The 23088-nt window shown below is 39.5% G+C and overlaps 1 protein-coding gene across 2 annotated transcripts in view; it reads right to left on the reverse strand.

Moving 5' to 3' along the window:
* The window catches only part of ELL2 (elongation factor for RNA polymerase II 2), a 69044-nt gene extending 46303 nt beyond the window's left edge, over nucleotides 1-22741 (reverse strand). The window contains exons 1-2 of one of the 2 annotated variants that reach the window (XR_012376881.1): nucleotides 22437-22741; nucleotides 5874-5921 (exon numbers count right to left, since the gene is read on the reverse strand). Coding sequence is in view for 1 of the 2 variants with exons in the window: in XM_025866808.2 (XP_025722593.1) it covers nucleotides 5874-5921; nucleotides 22437-22583 (195 nt within the window). In the remaining variant the exon portion in view is untranslated. The remainder of the gene's footprint in view (nucleotides 1-5873; nucleotides 5922-22436) is intronic. The other variant, XM_025866808.2, reaches the window with a different exon arrangement.
* Nucleotides 22742-23088: the final 347 nt, after the last annotated feature.

A 23088-nucleotide genomic window follows, 5' to 3' on the forward strand; every position in this document is an offset into this window, starting at 1 on the left:
AATTATGTTATATATTATATGATATATGAAATTATAATATGTTATGTATAATATAATCTTGGATATATACTGAAATTTTTTTTTTTTCAGATTAGGCTACTTACTGCACCTGGTTTCGAAAAGCTGTATCTTTACTGCAATGATACCTTAGTAAATTAACACATGGTTAAAGAGTTACGATTCAATGCAAATGTTGAAATGTTATCTATACATGTCAACCACTGTAATATTAAAAAAAATTAAAACAGAACTGCCATTACAAAGAGATATAATTCTAACATCTTTCTAGTATTAATTATATTCAGAGCTGAGTGTATAAAGGTAGCTGTTAGTCAGCAACCTTTGAGCAGACTGACTAAACACAACCATTGGCAAAATCAGTGGGCTAGCCAAACCAAAAACAGCAGGGGAAAGTAGTCCGAGTACAGGCATATCATCTGCGAAGGAATGGCAGTGTTGGGGATTTATTTTTATCTCTGCTGCTGTTTCAAACAGATAGTTATCTTTGCTTCCCAGGTATCAAGTAGGTTAGAAAAGGGTAGTTTGGGGCGCCTGGGTGGCTCAGTTGGTTAAGCAACTGCCTTCGGCTCAGGTCATGATCCTGGAGTCCCGGGATCGAGTCCCACATCGGGCTCCCTGCTCAGCAGGGAGTCTGCTTCTCCCTCTGACCCTCTTCCCTCTCGTGCTCTCTGGCTCTCATTCTCTCTCTCAAATAAATAAATAAAATCTTTAAAAAAAAAAAAAGAAAAGGGTAGTTTGCAGAAAGCATTTGTAGGTGGGTTGAAATTGCCTACTAATTTCCAATACTATATAATTTAGTATTTCAGACCCTATCTTCTCCCCAACCTTGCAAAGGAAAATAAGCAATTGACAAAATATTTCTGAATGCTTACAAGAAAAATGCAACCCTCTGTCCTTTTTAGTTAATGACTCCACTGTAAGAGTTTTATAGCATTAGTCAAGCCATTAAAGTTAGCAGTTAAATGCTGATTTAATCTTCAGAAGGTCACAGTGCCTTCTGGAAGACATATATTTAAAACTTGTTTGGCTGGTTATTCCTTGTTTATTTCTGGAAACGCACGTGTGACTCACTATCTCACAGGAGACACTACATGGTACTTATAGAAAATATTTTCTATTTTCAGTCCTCTTTTTAAAAATAATTTCTAAATTATATATGCCAAACTAAACTTCTATTTTCTAAAGGCTCTGGGATTGCTGAGTCTGAAGAGGGCAATTAGAAAATTTTGGAACAACATCCTCATAAATACTGAGGTCTGGAATCACATTTTCTGTGACAAAGTTAACATTATTTCTCACTGCCCTGGGATACTCATTCCCTGGACATGAGTCCCTGAGGCTGCAGGCAAGTGCACTCCGAGGCCACCAAAGGCCAGCAGATGTGGCCATTATTTGCTGTTGAAAACCTTGCCATTTCAGTTTTTATCTGAGTGATACCACAAATTTACCTTTTTGAGTATGTGTATACAGATTTTAATAGGCCTTCAGGAATTTTACTTATCTATCACCAGGATATATTTTGCATCCCCTGAAATCTTTGTTTAAAATGCTGATTCAGGGACACCTGGGTGGCTCAGTCGGTTAAGCACCTGCCTTTGGCTCAAGTCATGATCTCAGGGTCCTGGGATTGAGCCCCGCAGCAGGCTCCCTGCTTCTTCCTCTGCCTGTAGCTCCCCCTGCTTGTGCTCTATCTCTCTCAAATAAATAAAATCTTAAAAAATAAATAAAATAAAATGCTGATTCATAGGACGCCTGGGTGGCTCAGTTGGTTAAGTGTCTGCTAGGGTGCGGGGATCCAGTCCTACATCAGGCTCCTTGCTCAGCAGGGAACCTTCTTCTCCCTCTGCCTGCTGCTCCCCCTTCTTGTGCTCTCTCTGTCTCCCCGAAAAACAAATAAAATTTTTAAAAAAATGCTGATTCATACCCATTAGAAATACACACATGAGCCTTGTTCCTGACAGTGCCATTTACATAGAAGTTATGAGTGGCAAGTTCTGGATAAGTCCTACATTATTAATTCTTTCCTGAGTATTAGTTTATATGTGTTTGGACTGAGACTCTGAGTTCCCTAAGGACGGGACCCATGTCTTACACATCCCTGTATCTGCACACTAAGAACTTAGCAAAGTACTTGGCAACAGTAAGGACTAAAACAATGTGCTACTGCACATAAGAAACAAATACAACAACAAACCTATTAGCACAACCATTGCTTAGGCACCTGTTTATAATTTGTGAAGAATAATTAGGTCAGTAGATAACTGTATCAGTAACAACTGCTATTACTTGAAAATAATGAATTCAGTTGCTTATAATACCTCTCCTTTCCAAGCTGTACAGTATACTGAGGAGAACTTTCCCCTGGTAGTGTGAAAATTTAGACTGTAATTATAGCTCTGTCTCTACTGTGTCTTTAGACAAGAAGCCCTCAACAAACATAAAAATACAGAGTGTAGTTTTTAAAATTTTACCGGAACACATATTTTGGGAAAATTTTCACCTGCTACATTTTCAGTACCCAGTTAAAATACAAGAAGCAGAACTATATTTCTATAAATGATTACCTGACAATCAAGATACAGCTTTTGGAAACCAGGTGCATTATACCAGTACACCCCTCTGAACATTGTAATTCAAACACCTCATTACTCTAGCCCATGTGAATCTGACCAGCTACCTTTTCAATTAGAATGATCCATAGAAATTTATAATCCCAATAAACCTTTAGTTATGAGTATCCTAGATGTGATTAGAACCGTGAGGATAATTGGTTGACCCATACTCTTCAGAATCCACAAGGGATTTTTGGCTGATTTATTCAGCTCCTAATATTCATGAGTTTAGAAATCATACTCAACTGCTCCCATAGATATTTCCTCATCTTTCTGAATCCAGAAAATGCCTTCAGTGACCACTCAGTTTACTGAGTACCATCTTCCACTAAGGCAAAGGGGTGAGCTGGAATGTGAAAGACACAATTTACATTTTTTTATGCTATAAAAGCTGCAGGTCAACTGCAATGATAAAAATTTAGGTAGTCAATGGTTCTCACCAATTTCACTTGTTAACAGCATACTGCTCTAGTTTGTTTAATGTTCCAGGCTGCATTTATTTAGAGGAAAACTTCAACCTAAGAGAACATGTTCAGGCATAAAAGTAAATAAGCTTAAAAGCTAACCTGCCAAGACCCAAATTCTGACCTTCTAAAGACATTACTGAAGCAAGAAAAATCCTGTAATTAGTAACAAGGAACAGCAATAACCACGCAGTGCTTAGCATCACGGAAACTAAATACTCTTAACGGTCTCTTAATGGTCACTTTTGAAATGATATTTTAACAGTACTTCAGTTAGGTTTCAAATATGCCTATATATGACACTATCATGATAGTTAATGTATATTTTTGATCACATTTGATGTAAAAAGACTGTAAATTTGTTATATTTGCCAAATCCTTTCCAGAAAAACTTTCAAAATTTCTAAAAGTGTATTAAAAATTCTCACTTTAATACATTAAGAAAAATGATCTTTTGTGGGAAATCTAAATTTAAGCCTTCAAAGCCTTCTTAAAAGTCCTGAACATTTTCCACACAGGAAAACTGTAAGCATACTTCTTCAGGGCTTTTAAAGCAATCATCACAGGCAATGTTAAACTATCATGGCTCTTGAGAATAACAGAGGAGCACTGTACAGAAGACCCTCACATTTGTGGCTCTGCGTATTCCCTGTAGGTTGTGCCAACCCACTCTCTCCCCTGTAATGACTCTTTGTTTTTACTAAGTCCCAAAGGGCTGGTGAGAGCTCTGCAAAGAGAAGGGGGGGGAAGGGTGGATGGAATGCAGCTGCAGGCTCAGAAACAATGCTGAGTCCATATATTTTGTTCCCAGCTAGAATAATAAAAAGGGGGCTTCGGGTGGGGGTGGGAGTGGAGGGGTAGAGGAAACAGAAAGCCAAGCAAGCAAGGTAGGGCCAAGTATTCCATTGCTCTCAGTCTACAGCCTCCTGCCCCTCCCCCCACTCTACTTAAATCCAATAACCATTCATTTGGGTTAAAAAAGCTTATCTGTTAAAATTCAAACACCCATTAAGATTTAAACCTATCAGTCATTTCCATCTAAGTTATCTTTATCAGTGAACCACACCCAGGCAAGGAATGAAGTAGGAAGAAAGAATGAAGCTTGCAAAGATAAACTGAGGAAGCCTGGGCACAAAGAGACAGGAAAGCCTGGGGGAGGTAGAATTGAGAAAAGGACATCCAAGGTCTCAAATATCAACTGCCAACTTTGCAATGGTGCCTGGGGCCTTTTGTGGGCAAATGCTGTACCAGAGAAAACCATATTCTTTCTAAGCCTGCTAAAAGCTGCATGTGTCTGAATCAAGAGTTTGGAAGCCTGCACATGTCGGTTTCTCATTATTCAGTCTAACTTGGTGCCTCCTAAGAAAGTGTTCTTCTTTTGCATTTCCCTAGCCTCTATGTCCTAACTGGGAAAAGAGAGAATTAAGGGAAGAGGCAGATCCCAAACAAGGTAACAGCTGCTATTGACGGAAAAGCAGTTCAAACCTTACTCTCCACTCCTGGGTCTTGAACTCTCATCTCAGATAACCCTTTACTGAAAATCCCTGGAGTCCTCCAGGGTTCACAGACTCAGGCCTGCCTCTGGAACATCCTTTCAGAGATTATTGATGCCATTAAATTTTGTGACAAAACTTAAGAAGCCTTATGTAAATAAACAAAACTAATACCTCAAAAATAGTGCCAGGAGGTGCTAAGGACCTAAAAAGCGATAAAACAAAATGCAGAAGGATGCTTGCTGCAATTAGGATCCCATTCATAAACACTCAGTTACTGGGGGAGGAAAAAAAAAAAGAACTTCATTGTAAAGCTATCATGTAGAAGCAGAGCTCTGACATCCACACACAAACATCTCCTTCACGTTAGCATTATTTAGAAGTACCCTTAGCTGGTACTGAATGATATAAAATTAAACTCTTGACTCTTGAAATGTTTTCAAGTTATAAAGTTTAGAAAGACTGTATTGATTTACATTGAATTTTTGCACTTTGTGACATAATAAAGATTCACAAATGTAGATTTATAGTAAGCAGGAATATGATCTCCCTCCCTCAGCTTGCCCTTTTTTCTAGAGCTCTAAAATCCATTTACAGATATTCCAAATCTCCATTACAGTCAATATATAGACACAAATTCAGAAATGCATATTAAGGGAAGGAATACTTTTTATTAATATTAAATAGTAATAGTAATAATTAAAAAATAATACTGACACTATTGTAAAGTTTATCATCTATTATAAACAAAATTCATAGGTATATTTTATTAGGAGTTATCATTTATTATGCTTTTAAATGCAGCAATAAAATACACAATATTTATTCTGTGTACTGGAAAAACTCAATTTTCTATTTACACATTTCTTAGTATGTACAATCGAAATTAGATCTACAGACAGCAAAAGTTCTTCAATAGTAACAACAATCACATAATCATAACTTGACTGAAATTAACAATTCCTTATGGTTGCTTAATTGCAGTAAAAAAAATTCTCATAATACTGTGACATATACGTCAAAAAAAGGTAAAAAATGCAATGTCATGATTAGGGCAAAAAACTACTCTTCAATAAGTATATCTGAATTATTTTTTAAAATAAATCAGGAAAAGATAATTCAAGTGTATTAAGGTGTCCAAAATTTACATTTAAGTCATAAAGTTCACAAAATATGAGTGACCTTATATTGAGGCACAAGTGAATACAAATTTTAAGAGTTTAAATATAATAGTATTTAAGAAGAATATTAGATTTTCTTGCTGAATCAACAAGAGTACTCACCCCTTGGAGCCCTTGGAACTGAATGGAAGGTCGAAAAGGAATTAAATTCTATTAAAAGAAACATAAGAAACAAACAGGTCAACCTTCATTACTGTGTCACAGAACTAAATGTTTAAACTTTAAATCTGTTCATCTGGTCAGTGCTACAGTCTGTGAAAATATCTTTTCATTATATAACTAGGTTTACATATCATCATATTAAAATGCCTTAATGAGCAAGATCATACTGCTGACATTTCTCTGAATCACACAACCACAAGTATATTGTGACAGTGTAGTCAGGTTTTTTTTTTTTAAAATGATGCAATTTGGCAAAAAATGCACTAAATGCACTAAATGAGTTAGTACACTAACTCAATTTCACATCAAAAAAACATTTTTGCTTAGTTTCTTGATATGTTTTTAAAAGGCTGGGGGAAGGAAGAGATAATTAGAGGAACTTTAGGGAACTCTAACAGGATACTATAAATAGAAAATTAAAGTATTTGATAATGAACTGTGGTTTCCAGTTTCTCATATTTTACCATACATAGGTTAGTTTCTAGTTGAGGGTCAAACAGGTTACCAGTTTTCTTATAAGATTTTCACCAGGAGAATATGATTTCTACAACAATGTTTTGTTTTATAACAAGCTTTGTCCTCCTCATAACTTTAATATTTTGTCATAGAGTTGTGTATTTAGAAGAAGAAATGCTATAGGTATCTACCATAGTATGAGGCACAATTTCCTGTATCTAAAGTCACCAGTACGTTTCTCTATGGGAATGCTTTTTTCAAGCTCCTTTGAGGCTGTCTTCAGCTCATCACTGGAGTTTGAAATTCTCTATCAATTTCATCAATTCTTCTCGGTCAAACAAATGCTACCCTTTCTCAGTTGCCAAACTCCTCACTTCTCCCTGGTATCACCGCTTCCTCACACTCAGGGACACCAGTCCTCTCAGTTCTTCTATCGTGCCTTTCATTTCAGAAAACTACTGCCCTTCACTTTGCTCTTTCTACATCCACTCCCCCCTGGAGGCTCACTTCGCCTGTTTGGTGCTGACTTTGAATCTCTTCTCTATTCGTCAACTCCCTTCTCTCCATAGCCTACTACTTATCATTGTCTAGGGACATTTTGCATTAGAAACTCAATGACAGCGAAACTGGCAAACACTATGCTAACTTCCCTTTCCTACTCCTTCCTCAACCAAAATGGCACCTCTTTCCTACTTTTCTGGAGTTTGGTTTTGTGGGCTTACAACCTTAATTTACAGTCTCTTTTCCCTTACCCCTAATTCTATTCTATTAGGGCTTTATACACTGCTAGAATTACAGAATTCTGAATCACAGAAAATACAGTCAAGGCCTATTCCCCATAGGCCATGTGTACCATTAATAACTAAGCTGGGACCAGGACCCAGGACGCAATCCTCCTATTCTTCCATGCTGCTCTTCTACTACCTTGTGCTCCACAGACATCTGCTATTGGAGACTCAAGAGTATGATGGGGGGGGGGGGCTACTCCTTCATGCCAGAGTTCACATGTTAGTTGGGGAACATGTGAGAATGATTAAATACTAGGCTAAGTGCTACAGGGAGGTGCAGTAAGAATTCTCAAAAAGCAGAGAAAAATATGGGTTAGAAGAAATAATTAGAAAAGCCAAAGGGCTCATGGAAAAGTGGATCTCAGTAGCAATTTTGAAAAGACAAATAAAAGGGAATGCCCTGAGCAGAAAAGCAAGGAGACAGGAATAGATGTGTGAGCAAAGGGCAGGTCTGTGTGTGTGTACAGAGTTCTTTCACACTTGAAACACAACACAAAGGATGAGAATTAGACCTGGCGATCCCTGCCTAATCTTTCCTTGACCTCAAAATTTGTCTTCAGTTTTAGCTGCTATACACTACAGAATAAATAGGACAGTAATTTAAATTTTAGATCTCCAGGATTTCAAAAGGTTTATCACCCTGTGAAATAACTGCCCTAATCTCTTCTATTACCCCCTCAGGGATGGCCTTTAAGTCCTGCCTTTGACATGATAAACAACTGAAAGGGCTTCTAATTTTTGGAATAACAAAGTGAGTTGCTCAAAGAACTGTTTCAGGGAAAGCAGCTCTTTTGGTCATGTGTAAGAATGAGGGAGAGAGATGGATTGGGGTTAGGGAAAAGGATTAGACATCAGCTCCAGAGGATCCTTTATTTAGAAATACTCTGGTGATAAGGCCTAAATTAGTATGACTTCATCCAGAGTAAACAGGAGATGGTGGAATGAGCAGACTTTCCCAAGAAAGAATGATAAAATGTGCTGAAACCTTGACTATCAGGCACCAAAAAAAGTGAAGCAAAGGTGGCTTTACAGCTCTGAATCTTCACCTTTGGCCAATCAACCCCAGATTCCCTCAAATTAGGCTCTTTGCGTCTATTTTGAAAACCTCTGGACTGTTTCAGGCCCCTATCACTGAGCACTGAGATTAAGGCCTTCTTTCTTCCCTTCAATTCCTTCCAAATACTGCCCATCATTCAAAGAACAGAAACTCTCTCAGATACCATCACAGCATGTCACACAGGCTGCGATGGGTTCCCTCCCAGTGGGTTCTATCAGAGCAAAGCAAACTCCTTCACGTGGAAGAGACCTTCCATTTACAGGACCAACCAATTTCATCTTCCACTTTCTCTCAACGGTGCTTCAGCTGTGTTAACCCTTTTTGTTTTGTAAACATTTTCCTATTTTTTTTTTTAAGATTTTATTTTTAAGTAATCTCTACATCCAATGTGGGGCTCGAACTCACAACCCCAAGATCAAGAGTCACATGTTCCACCGACAGAACCAGCCAGGCACTCCTTCCTATTTCTACTTCCTTCCATTCCTTCAAGCTGGCTTGCCTTCCCAAACACTATTTTGTCAATCCATACTAATAACTTACTTAACATTCAATTTTAAGATTAGTTTCATCAGGTAGGCCTTTCTTTGGATAAATCAGGAATCAAAGACTCAATGGGTTTAAGGACCCAAGGCAGATAAATGTGAAAGAGACTGATGTAAAGCAACAAGGAGTGTCAAGTATCTGGAGAATAAATGCCCAACTGAGAAAGGATTCAAATTTTTAAAATGTTAAACCTTTCCCAGCCAAACCAAACACTGATGCCACCATTTTGTTAACTTGGAGCCCACTTTGCGTTAACTCTCCTTAGCTGTTGTTTTTCTAGATGCCTGTGTCTAGGGTTCCACTACCTTGGCGGGGGGGGGGGGTATTATTGTCATAGGTTGTCTTACTCCTAGTTGTTAGGATAGGGTCTAACATATATTTAACTTAAAAGTATTTACATTATGCTCAGCTAAAGAAAAAAAATCTATTGTAAAATCATTTTGGCCATGTTTTCTTCATACTACTTTATAGCAGTATATTACTACAGACATCTGCTTTACAGATTACTATTTATTGCTGCATAGACAAAATAATACAACCACATTTTACATTAGTTTAGGAACTTTCAAGAGTAATTTTGACTTTAATCAGTTTTTTGTTTCAGAACTTGAATTTAGAAACTAACCTCCTGAAATGCTTACAGTTCTATCTGCACTGCTTGATTCCTCAACAGAAATGATAATTTTTATTTACATAGTTTTGTAATTACAGGGCATTTTTATATCCATTATCTCAGGTGAGCCTCCTAAAACCAGCCCTGGGTGGTAGGAAGGCAGCATTATCTCCCATTTCAGAGGGAGATAAATGGGTCTCTAATAGGTAAAGGGTATTGCTCAGGAACACCAAGCTAGTGATTAGCAAAGCTGGACTTCAAAGCCAGCCCTCTGAATCCTAAATACAGAACACTTTCCTTCTCTTGCCTCTGTAACAGGTTACCTCCCAGTGCTGAACATTTAAAAGTCTTTAACTGCTCATTCAGTTCTGGTATTTTGTTTTTCCTTTTTTTTCTTTTCTCTTCTTTTTCTTTCTTCTTTCTTTTTTTTTTTTGTGGCATTTTGTTTCCAAGGAAAATGAATTTCATAAAATCATTACAATTTCTAGACTTCAGTTTCTGATTAAATAAAAACTAAACAATAACTTTTTTTTTTGCTCTAAGGACCGTGTATAACAAAGGAACATATATAAGTATGTGTTATCATTCCTCATTTAAAAAGTAATAAAACCCTCATGTATGGAATAGTTACGGGTGCTAAGCCAAACAGGACAAACTAAGATCACTGTTACTAAAAAATTCTTTTAAGATTATCTGACAACCCACAAGAGAAAAATACATGAAAGAAACTCCAATGCTTTATTGATTTTAATCCCAATTTTAGACAATATGTTAGTAAATTACCAGATGTTATTAGTTCTAGAATGCTTTAAAAATGCAACAAGAGGACAGCTAGAACTCTATACCACTTATTGTGCATCTGACCATTGTGTTAATGGTGTAGCTACCAGGAATAAATTCTAAAAGTCAATACCATATAAGTAAATGTTTCATGCATGTTAGCTATTTGTCTAAATGTTCTTTAGCCTAAGTTTAACTGCACAAACATGACCTCAACTCATTGTGTATATATTTTTAATTCAATTTTAAAAGATAACATAATTACAGGTGATAAGGCATGTTTTAAAATGTTTAACTAAGTACATTCCCATTACAAATGAGTTTCAACAAGGGCTTCAACTTTTGATTTTTAGCTTTAATTAAATATTTGCACCAAGTAGCTCTTTCGAAAATCAAGTAACGCTAGAGTTTAACTGAACAATAGTTGAGCTATAAGTTAAGAGTGATCTGATCTCTTCATCCAGCCAAGAAACACAACACAGACTGAAGCTGGCTAGGGAAACTCCTTTGACAAATGCTTCAACAACCTCATAAAGGTGGTGTTTTGTAGTCAAAAGGTTCTGTTAAACTTAGCTGTTTCACTGTTTTTAGAGCTCCTTGAATTAACCCTCTGTATCTCTTGGGAAATGTAAGACATTCTTAAGCATAGATATGTAGGCAATACTAAAATGCTCAAAAGTTGGGCATCTGGGTGGCTCAGTCATTAAGCATCTGCCTTCAGCTCAGGTCATGATCCTAGGGTCCTGGGATGGAGCCCCACATTGGGCTCCTTGCTCTGCGGGAAGCCTGCTTCTCCCTCTCCCACTCCCCCTGCTTGTGTTCCTGCTCTCGCTATGTTTCTGTCAAATAGATAAATAAAAAAATCTTAAAAAAAAATGCTCAAAAGTTTCACTACACTCTTGACATTTGCCATTACAAGATAATTCTACTGCAAAAAAATTGCTCTATGACCAAAGAAATCTATGTCCATTTATTTCCAGAAACTATTCCTCACAATATATCAGGACTATAAAGTAATACATAATTTACTAAGTAATGTTATTAAGTAAACTTAATTTTGCTGAGTAATATTAATTTCTGACATGATACTTAGTGGGTGGGAGAGAAGGAGCAAAGCTAAGGTTTTCTGGGGTTGAATAAAAGAAAGTTATTTATCCTATAAAAGTTACAACTATCTCTTCATTATTTACATACTTATCTATGTAGACAAATCTATGGTTACTTTTACTTTATCAACAACCATTGGTTTTATGAATATACAAACATAACAAATAGCATTTTGGGCCAAGAAAAGAGTGATTTCTCTAAGAAACACATTATAGAGGTCTAACTTTATTTCCTCAGATTAGATATATTCTTGAAACATCCTCAGCTTTCCTTCTGAACCCATCATGGAACTCTGAATTAACTCAAAGTTAACTTCAACTATTTAATCAATCAACAGGCATTTATTAAATACTTGGCATTTATCTGAGTGCCTAAGTTGCATTATAAGTCATGATAAAGATAGTGCAAAAAAAATTTCCAAAGTCAAATATAATTTTGGAACTTTGCCAAAACCAGAAACCTTTCTAGAAATGGTGATGGGTCGAGTCATTGCTTTAAGTGGAATTGCTTATAGCTACTTAGTTACTATTTATTGAGTGCTTAAAACATGTTAGACACCATAATCATTTTTACTATCACCTCCAGGAATTCTGAGAACACCTTTGTGGGGCAGATATTATTATTTCCAATTCTCAGTAAGTCCTATGAATTACCAAAGGTTACACAGCTAGGAAGTAGCCTGGGACTCAAACCCGGTCTCAATTTAAGATATGTGGTCTTACCCACCACTTTACACAGCTGGCCTCTCCTGCCACTCCTTAACAATGGTTATATAAAATGTGAAACATCTACAAGTTAGAAAATTAAGAATTGATAAGAACTGGTAAGCATTGATAGCTTTTTTGGTTCTGCACTATAGCTTAAAGAAAATATCAGGTACTTGAATTTGCTGTCATTTATACAAGTAAATAATAAAAAATATGTATGATTTTTCTTGGGATACAATTTCTATAAAAGATCATCTTTCTTTCTTAAAAGAAGTACTATACCATTTTAAGAAGTTGTGGTTGTGGTTTTTTTTTTTTTAATTTAGAAAGTCATTTTATTCTGTTCTTAAAAACATTACCTGATAGAGAAACCAAAGAACACTTAATAATTATATTTTCACCACTGTAATAAAAAAATATCTAGGCAGGGGGCGCCTGGGTGGCTCAGTTGGTTAAGCGACTGCCTTTGGCTCAGGTCATGATCCCGGAGTCCTGGGATCGAGTCCCGCATCGGTCTCCCAGCTCGGCGGAGAGTCTGCTTCTCCCTTTGACCCTCCCCCCTCTCATGCTCTCTCTCTCTCTCATTCTCGCTCTCAAATAAATAAATAAATAAAATCTTAAAAAAAAAATCTAGGCAGGGAGAGAAGATGCAGAAAGAAAATTGGAGCTAAAGCAGGAAATAGTGCAGGAAATCAGGCACTTGATTCTGAATAAATCAAATATATTTAGCTCTTGTGAAAAGCTGGTAACATTTAGAATGATAGCATGAATGTAAAATTTATTGATAATTGATAATCCAAAGCTACTTTAAACAGTGTCTCCTTCTTGCCCCAACATTTTATTAGATGCTAAAAAAGAGTCACCAGGTTTCACAAAATCTAGTATTTTGCTTTGTGAGTCAATCCAAACTCACACATATGAGAAACTTCTCTACAAATTTGGCAGAACCAGATTAAAGTGCATGTGCAATAAAGAATAATGTATTTCTATCATTATAGCAGAGAAAAGAATGAAATATAAAAGGACTGCCAAAACAATAGTGAGAAGAGGTCAAAAAGCTAATTTAACACAATCCTTATTGTGAAAGATAGCTTCTGGAAAACTAGCTATCTGATGCAGGCCAAATTAAAATACTATACATACATATATACATATACACACATACCCCTTATATCTTACTATTTCAAATAGTTCTTAAAGAAACATGGAAGGCAAAATCTAAATTGAAGAACTAGCTAAAAAGTTAGTTACTGTGAACCAGGCTTTAAAACAACAATACTTGAAGCATAAGATCCCATCATTTTTTTTTTTTCTGAGAAGGCTTTGTGATTATATAAAAAGCTTATGTGTCAAAGCTGACTATAAATGCAAATGATTTCTTCCTTGCGATCATAATCTCTAGAACATAAGGAGAAGCAGTAAAATGAACGTGGAAGAGATTGACTGAGATTATTTTTAAATTACAAGAAATGTTTAAAATAAACCACCTAAAACATTTTTACAAAGGGAGACATAAGAAGGCTTGAAACCAGGAAACTACATGAATATACCAAATGTTTTTAAAAGATCACTGGCTGCTGTGTGGAAAAGCATGGACTATGGGGTAAGACTGGAACCTTGGAAGCTAGTTGGAAGTCCATGGAAATCCTTGACAGATGTGTGGGACTGGAGTAGTCGTGAAGGATGGATGAGGTTAGATTTTGGATGTTTGGAGATTCACAGGACTTGTTGACAGAACTAGTTAAGTCAAGAAATGAGAAGACAAATCAAGAAATACTAGTCAATTACTAAGCAACTGGTGACAGGTACTGCCACCAACTGAGATGAGGAATACTTCTAAGATGTAGGTTTGAGGAGTGAAATCAAGAATTCGGTTTGGATTTGTTAAGACTGAGATGCCTGTTAAACTTTAATAAGGAAATGAAGTATTGTAAATAAGTGCCTGGAGTTGGAGGGAGGTCAGAGCTGGAGATCAATATTTGCAAGTCATTAACATATAGATGACATTTAAATCCGTAAGACTAAATGAGCTCACCCAGAGAGAATGAATAGATAAAGAGAAGGGAGCTGCAGATCTCCAACATTCAAAGATCAAACAGAGGATGGTCAGCAGAGGAGACTGAGAAAGAATGGGCAGGGAGGTAAGAGGAAAATCAGTCAAGTGTTTTCATTAACAGGAAGGAGTGGTTAACAGGATGGAATGCTGCTAAGATCAGGTAAGGGAGGAACAGAGGGATGACCAACAAACTTGGCAGAGAGATGACCAATGAAGGGACCTAGTCAGGTGCAATCTCATAGGTGTGGTGGAGACAACCCAACCAGAGTAAGCTGAGCAGAGGATGGGAGGTAAAGAAGCAGACACTGCTTTTCAGACACATCCTTAAACATACTCCTCTCTTTAGGTGTCCCCTTGAACAAAGACTTTATTGCAATTATTTGTTCACACGTCTGCCTGTTGCTATAAAGCACAAGCACTTTCTTGATGGCAGGGACCATCCAGGACTTACTCAGACATGAGTATCTCCAGTGTGTAGTTCTATGCCTGGCACATGTCAGAAAATTAATAAATGTTTGCTAAATGAATAAATGAGTATTTGGAGGTTATAATTTGGACTCCTACCTCTTAATCTCTTAAAAAAAAAATCTTAAGATACTCCGCTGAGTTTCTACTGCATATGTTTCCTGGTCCTCTGAGGCATCATGATTTCTGATAATGGAAATCAAAAGCAATGATATTAAAAGTTATTTTAAAATATGCTAACATGTGGGCGCCTGGGTGGCTCAGTTGGTTAAGCGACTGCCTTCGGCTCAGGTCATGATCCTGGAGTCCCGGGATCGAGTCCCACATCGGGCTCCCTGCTCAGCGGGGGGGTCTGCTTCTCCCTCTGACCCTCTTCCCTCTCGTGCTCTCTGTCTCTCATTCTAATAAATAAATAAAATCTTTTTAAAAAAATAAATAAATAAAATATGCTAACACTTAAGGTAGCATATCTAGATAAGCATATCTAGATCCTGAAATATCTCAGTGACTCTTATCAGTAAGTTTAAGCCTGGCTTCACCTTTGAATAAGCTTACTGTTGAGTGGAAATTCCTCAGACAAGATTATCTCCAAGGAAAATGAACTCAGCACCATACCTAGTCCATTACAATGTATATGTATAACAAAAACTTTATGTAGTTACATTATTTTTTGTTTTCTTTTTCCCCAAGGAAACTAACAACAAAAAGAGGAGAATCAAAACACCAAAACAGAAATGGAGGTAATTGGAGGTGAAGACACTGACTCTTTCAAGGCCTCCAGAATCATTTCAAAATGATGCTTGAAATGTAAATCCAGTCTTTATATAGAGTTACTTAATGTTTCAATAATCACTAGGGACAGAAACCACAGAAGGTCTAATCTCCATGTTATAATCAAATTATATTTTCATATTACCTGTGCTTGATGATAGTCTTAGTGCAATTTATAGAGGTTATTAAAGTCTATAAAAATACAAAAAATCCCTACACAAAACCAAAAATTTCTTTCCACTTAATTTCAGCTTCCTCCCAAATATCACCAATACCCCAAATTTCCATCCAAATGTAAGTCTATAGATTGTATTCATCTTTAATGTCTCCCATAAGCATCTTAATTTAGACTCCAAGCATCTCTAGCCTGGACCACATACTTCCTCCTAACTTGTCTACTTCCAGATCCACCTTACGTTCATCATGTAACACGGAGGCCAGGATAATCCTAAAACACAGCTCAAATCACTTTATATTTCTACTCAGTGTCTTCCCAGTGTTGACAGAATAAAATTTAACCTGCTCTAATCTCCCTTTCCTCTCTTAAACCCAACTATATTTTTCTCCTATATTAACTTCAGGTTAAGTAGAACATGGTATTCCCTGGGATTCTCAGACCCTGCCCTAACTTTTCTACTGCTGTCCTTCCCTCTGCTGGAGATGTGGTCCCCCATCTAGTCCTTGCCTGCTAAAATCTTGCAAAAATCCTTTAAGACCTGAGGATGTTTTTTTAAACCAATAATATATAGGATCCCCAATAAGAAAAGAAAGTTACATCATTTGTCTAACAATCTAGTTACTATAAAACTAGTAGCCAAATGCCCTGACTGTAGAGTTCAATTCGAGGTGCTAATTTGACTCATGAATTTTTAAGGAGCATATAGGCTAACTAATAAGATTCTCTCTTCTTATATCCTATATTAAACTGCCAGCCATGGAAATACTAGGTTTGGCCTGCAGTGGCAAAGTATTAGTGGAGGCTCTTAAAACAGTTTTTCCTAAACACTTAACATGGCTTTCAAGGGCCACAATGCCATGACAGAAATTACAGATAGGTAGAGAAATTGGAAGGGAGGGAGGGAGCCAAAGAAAAGAAAGAGCAATTCTTGATACATTTGACCTGAGTTACGCCTTTTTTTTTTTTTTAGCTTCAATTTGACTGTGGAAATACGGCCATTAATTTACTATATTCTACTCCAGAACTGCTTCTCTACATTTTTGCATTAAGTCATGGAAAATGTAGTATGGAAGTGAGGAGTGAGGTATGCAAGACAGTCAGATGTGGGGTTATATACACTGTTTTATTATAAAACTTAGCTGATCTTAAATAGAAATGTCCATATCATCACATTTTAGGAACATCTTCTCAAATACTCCAAATACATTTGGCCCATTGGGCAAATACATGGGCTGGACTCTGGTGCAAGGCTCCTGAGCCTCTCTGTGGTCACTGCAAATTGTTAAAAATGACCCAGGATTGGTTGGCTGAAATTCTAATTTTCCTCCCTCTGTTGGCTTTATCACAAATTACTTAGTAAGCACTATGAGCACTACCTTCATGTTTTTTGTGTTGTTTTTTTTTTTTTACAAGTGCAAATAGAGCAAATGGAAAGACTGGATCTGGTGATTATCTTCCAGAAGCTTTCCTGTAAATCATTCCAAGAATTCTATGCCCCTTTCCTTTTAAATTCTTTTCTTGAACATGTTCCAATCCTTCACATATGTTCTTTCTTTCTTTCTCCTTCCAATTCGGGTGCCAAAGTTCCCTGTCTATCTTTTTAGGCAATCTGGCTACTGCTTTTCACCAGGAAGGGCACCCTTCTTTGCAGTGAGTGCCTGATCATTTTAACAAAAGTTTCAAATACTTGCAACATGAGGTACAAATTTGATTTTACTTGATAAAAAGCATTTAAAATCAAGTTCAACCTGAAGATGGGTCTAAGTTAAAAGTCAGTAGGATTAATGTTTTAAAATTAAACCTGGCAACATTTAAAATGTTCAAGAAAAAGAATCTGACAATGCAGTTCAGTTAGCCAACATACGGTACATCATTAGTTCTTGATGTAGTGTTCAATGATTCATTAATTGAACTTAATAAAAAGAATCTGACAATGCACCCTCTTTGTTTTAGTTAATAAGCATGTTCTACGGCAGTGGCAATTCTGTGCTGGCAGGTCTGGAAGCTTGAGTGATGCCTTTAGAACAGGGTCTTCTGTATTTACAAGGCAGATTACTGAACACACACAAACTCGAAATTGTTTTGAAGACAGGCAGAAAAATGGAGATAAGGAAAAAGTAAGGTAGAAGTCTTTTCGTGCCTTAAACCACAATGCATCAAATGCTAAAAAGTTCACCTGATAGAGAGACTGGCTGAGGGGAAATCACCTACCTCATGACCTGTGGAATCAGTGACTTTAAAAGACCAAGTAACACACAAAAGGAGCTATTGTGAAGACGGTAACTTTGTGAAGATTTGTTTTGATTGGAAATAATTATATCTGGTATACTGAGAAAAACTCAGTTCCTCATGCAAAATTAAATATAAGTGTATTTGTTCAAATTTTCAAAACACTATCATTTTCCTAGAAGTCATCAAAGAAGGAAAATTCATTTAAAGCCAATAATTAGAGTTGACAAGAGAATGTGTTAACAGAATCCTTCTTAAAAACATCTGCTTTCTGATCTTTAGGCACAGAGAATGAAAAGACCCTGCCCCCAAATACATTAATGCAATGGCTTTTTATGTAATAGTTAGGTAAACATGATGGTATTATTTGAGCCACCATCTTTGAAACTTTGACTAAACATTTTTAAAAATAAGTCGACAGGCTCAGCATTGACAGAATCTGCTAAAATATTTTGATAAGATTTTCTTACTAAAAATGTCAGAATAAGCCAGCTACACATTACTGAATTAGCTAAAATATATTGTAGAATTTGGGGTTTTAATTTTAAATACAGCTTTAGGATACATTTGGGAGAAATATGTAATTACAGTAATATATGTTCACTTAAAGTATGTAGTGCTTATATAGACCAATCACAAACATCAATTTAGAATGAATATAAAGTTGTAATTTGTAACTTTATTTAGTAACTTCCTCTCATTTAAAATCATCTATAGTTAACAAAAAGGTAGCTTTGCCATATATCCTAGATATCTGCATTAGTATGCCTAAATTTACTTTCCATTTAACCGTTTTTAATATACAATCAATTTGAAACTGCTTCTGTATTCACACTGAATGGAAAACAACTTTTAGGAGGTATTTACTCCAACTATAACTCCCCTTCCTGGACTCATAAGTCTCCTCTCTCCCCCAACCCAGTCCCTATTTTGGAAGGTTCTCAAGGTAGCATTTTTTGTTTCTCTAAAAATAGAAAACTTGAATAATGATGGTCAATTAGATTTGATTGTCTTCTGAAACAGTGAGAATTGTTTCCAATTGAAGATTCTGTTTCCATGAACTGTAACAATTCCATATACTTGTTCAATTCTATCTAAAGAACTTCTTTTTCTGCTTAAATCATTTTAGTTTACTAAAATCCCTGAATTTACCTCCCTGAAATCTTAGGTCAAGTGGATTAATTTAGAAGAGTAAATCTAGTGGGCAAAGTAATCTGGATAAAAACAGCTTTCTGATGCTTAATTTAGGAAACTGTTGAAATTTCTGGCTCTTAGAAAGTCATTAGAAGAGGAGGAATAATAGTCATAACCCTGCACAGGCCAAAGTCACTTGGAGGCCATCTGTCAAGCATCAACCTTCCTATCTGAGCACAGGAATGGTGGGGGCTGTCTTATGTGAAAATTAATGCCATTTTTCCCCAAGAGGGAATAGGCTTGACCACCAGAAACTTCTTCCCATTTAGCCAACATGTGTCAACATATTTCCAAACAGCTGCTACAATTTCAAGTCATGAGCCCTCCTTCTGATAAGGGCGTAAGGTATAAGAGACCGAATAAGTTATCTTCCAACTGGAAGATAAAAGCTCAGCCAGATGTCTACTGCTAGCAACTCCCTGATGGGGGAGCCCTGGTCTGGCCTGAGCCAAGAGGAAGGTCACTGAGAACACATTTGTAGGAGACTTAGCTGAACACACCAGACTAAGTACAGTAAGTACCAACAGTACAGTCACCCGAAAGGTCCCTCATTTCTTTTTCTACAGCCTCTTTCCACTTCTCAACCACCTGGGATTAACATTCTCACCCCAATTCCTGCTTTTCCAAGCCCCTTAAAAAGTATTTTGTAGCTGAAATGACAATGAGGCCTGGGGTCAGAAGCTGGTTAAGTCAGAAAAAAGGCAGTGTCCAATTGCAAAGGCCAAGTCAGCTTATTTCTTCTTCCTCTCTTTGCATGCCACTGCTTCTACCACCAGCTTTTCAGGAGAAAAGGAATACCAGGACTAACTCAATCTACCTGGGTCCACCCTCTGCAAGATAGAAGGACTTGGAAAAGTCTTCTCCCTTTCTCTTCTCTGCTTCTGTACAGAATGACCAGGCTCATTAATTTGCATGCACTGAGATGGAAAAATATAGTAATGACATTAATTGGCAACAGAAGTAGTTAGCAAAAAAAGCCAGTGACTTCAGTACCTTTGACTATAAAAAGTAAAAAGAAAAAAAAAATCAAGAACCAAGTGGAGGGTTGGGAGAGAATTTTTGATCTCCTGTCTCTTGGAAGATATTGGTTTATAAATGCAAGGACTTTTGGAGTCAAAGTACTCCAACCTTAATCCCAAGTATGTCACATTAAGATGTAGGAGGCAGAAATGAAGGTAGAAAAACAAATATTCCCTTCATGGGTCCCAGCCCAGAAGCCCATTGAGCACTGGAAGCCTCTGGCACCTCACTCTCCCTGGGCATCATCCCTTCCCATTGTGGGTCTCCTCATCCACCTCTTCCCTGCCAAGTGTATAGTGTCTGTCAGTTTTGCTGTAATCAACTGTACAGTTTGCCTCTTGTTCCCCCCCAGGTGGTTGGTGACCTACTGTCCCCACAGATTAATCTGCCTATCCTCTATGTGTCAGTCTTTCTCTGACGGAAAGCTGGCCTTCTCTCCTGCTGGCTTCTTCCTCTTCAGCCTGTGTGTTTTTCTCTTCACACCCCTGACCTACCTTCTTGCCAGTGTCATTCCTTCCCACGCCCTCCCTTTGGAACTGGCAAGCTTATCTCTCCATCTTGCAGGGCTGAGTTACTCTCCTGTCTGCCTCTGTCCTTCTGCTTGCCTATTTGACTTTCCCCATATGGGTCTCCTACTCCATGCTGGTGCTGGTCTCTTCCCCGCAGGTGTACCTGTCTAGGAGCAGCTACTGACATACGCAGTTTTGTATTTCTTATATCTTCTTGCATTCTTATTGCTGGGTGCACACTGACTTTCCAGCCACAAATGAGACTCTTTTTTCCTTAGGATTTCAGTTGTGTAGGAAAGCATTCCCCCGCCCCCCTCCCCCCACATACACTCCTCCCTCCCCTCCTAAGTCTGTGTGTTTTTCACCATACACTTCTCTGGTGGATAACACATGTGCCCTGAAGTGTACATCTACACAGCCACTCGATTCTGTGAGTGCCCTTCTGAGCAAGTTGACCTCTGTGAGCCTCTCCTGCTATTTACACCTATACTGAATTCATGTACTTCCCAAGCAGTGCACAACTGTGTGCCTCCCTCTTTGTGCATCTTTATGTAGGGGGCTTCTCTGAAGATGAGTCTCCCCTCATCCAGCTTCATAAGCTCCCACTGAACCAGGTTTCACACCTCTCTCACAGCTCTGCTTCCAAATCTGTCTTCCTTCTATGCATTTAAAGTACCTGGCACTAGTGGGAGCTCAACAGATGTTAATTCTGTTCTCCACTTTTATCTGAATAACTATGTGAGTCTGCGTCTGGGTGTCCCTCTGGCCCTCTGTGCCTGTTTCAGTTAATTGAAGCATGTTTCATTGGTATGGACTGGACTGGGCTGTTTGTCAGTACACCCTGTGGGTTTTATTTCTCTCCTACTGTCCCTGCTCTCAGAGTAAGTGTTACTTGTCTCTCATATGGTATATCCCTCTCTTTATACATCCATACACTGCATGTTGGTAAACAGCTTTCCCATGCACCCTGGGTTATGGCGTGTCTTCTCTGTCTCCCCACCCTCCGCTTTTTTATTTTTATTTTATTCCCCCAACGAGAAAATGGGTTTCTGGGTTTCTACTCCAACTGCGGCATGTGTGCTTCTATATGAGTCTTGGCTGTACTTGAATTGTGTGTGTGTATACACGGGTGTCTCTTCGGAACGGGGTGCGGGACGGGGGTCTCTGCCCTGGACACGTGTATCTTCCCCCATCCTCACCCTGGATCCACGTCTCTATCGCCGGGAGTCAGCCCGAGACACAGCGCGTCTTTTGGATACAAGGGAGCCTTTGCGAACCTTTCTCCTGCTCCCGGGTGAGCGTTGGGTGTGTGCACGGTGTACGGTGTTGGTCCCTCTCCGGGAAGGCGAAGAGCCAGTGTCCCCGAATTTCTGGGAATGCAAGGTGTGTCCCCCTACTTCACATACGCGGAGCGTCGTGCCCCAGCCTTTGCGAGTACATGGTGTGCCCCCCCAATCGGTGTACCTGTGTCCCCAAGTCCCTGCGAGTACAAGGTGTGTCCCACCTCCACACGCGGAGCTGCTGTGTCCGAGTCTCTGCGGATCCGCGGTGCCTATGTGTTACCTCTCAAACGCGGACGGCTCATGCCCTCGGTACTCCGAGTTCATTACTGGTACGCTGCACCCGCTCCCCCTCCCCCGTCACGGACAGCGTAGTCATCTCAATTTTCTCTCTAGTGCTCCCCTCCCTCCCTGGGACAGAAAACGCCAGGAAACCCGCGGGCGCCGTCGGAAAGTCCCGCAGCGGCGGCGCAGCCCACTCAGGGCTGCGGCTGCCTCGGCCCTGCCGCCAGGGGCCGCCCGCCTGCCCGCCTCCCAACGTCCCGGCGCCCGGCCGATCCGGGACGGCAGCGTCAGCGACCCCGCCCGGCCCTGCCCAGCCTAGCTGCCGCGGGCGCTGACGGCAGCTGAGGCGAGCCACTGCTCCGCGGACCCGCGCCGGTTGTCTGGAGCCCCGGGTGGAGCCACCGGGAGGCGACGAGCGCCCTCTCCCTCTCGCAGCCCTGCCGGTTGGCCGGCTGGCCTGCTCACCTTGTGGCTCTGGTAGGTCTCGAGCGCCCGGATCGCCGTCTCGGTGAGCTTCACATGCAGTACGGTGATGTTGTCTTGTCCCAGCCGCCCGCACGACAGCCCGTAGCGCTGCTCCTCCCGCAGGCCCGCCGCCCCCCCTGCCGCCATCTTAAATTCCCCGGGGTGCCGACGCCGACGCCGCTCGGGCTCTAGCCTCCACTGCGGCCGCGGCTGCTTGGGCTTCTGCAGCCGCCGCCACAGCTACGGCCATCCCGCTGCTGACGTACTGTCATATACTGCGCGCAGCCAGACCTCGGGATGCCACCGCCGCCACCCGCCCCACCCTCTGGCCCCGCGCCCCGCCCCTGACTCGTCTCATTGGCCTCGTTCCCCTCGGGACGGACTTCATTGGCCGCCCTACACTCTCACGGGGGCGGGGCCCAAAGTCGCTGGAGTTTTGCTCCCGGGACGGGACGTCCGAGGTGAGAGGCTGACGTCGAGGTGACGCGCCAATTTAATCACATCTTACGTCATGTTTGGTCGTCTTGGCTCGGCGGCCGCGATTGGTCAGGCTGGCTTGGGGGATACCTTGCTAATTGGGTGTCCAGGTTGCCTGGCCCGGTTACCTAGAGTCGGAGCCCCGCCCCTTGGGAGATAGTAGTGGAGAGTCGGG

The sequence above is a fragment of the Callorhinus ursinus genome, unplaced genomic scaffold, assembly GCF_003265705.2.
Source record: "Callorhinus ursinus isolate GAN/ISIS: 27379988/994484 unplaced genomic scaffold, GSC_fseal_2.0 scaffold3, whole genome shotgun sequence".
NCBI classification, from domain to species: domain Eukaryota; kingdom Metazoa; phylum Chordata; class Mammalia; order Carnivora; family Otariidae; genus Callorhinus; species Callorhinus ursinus.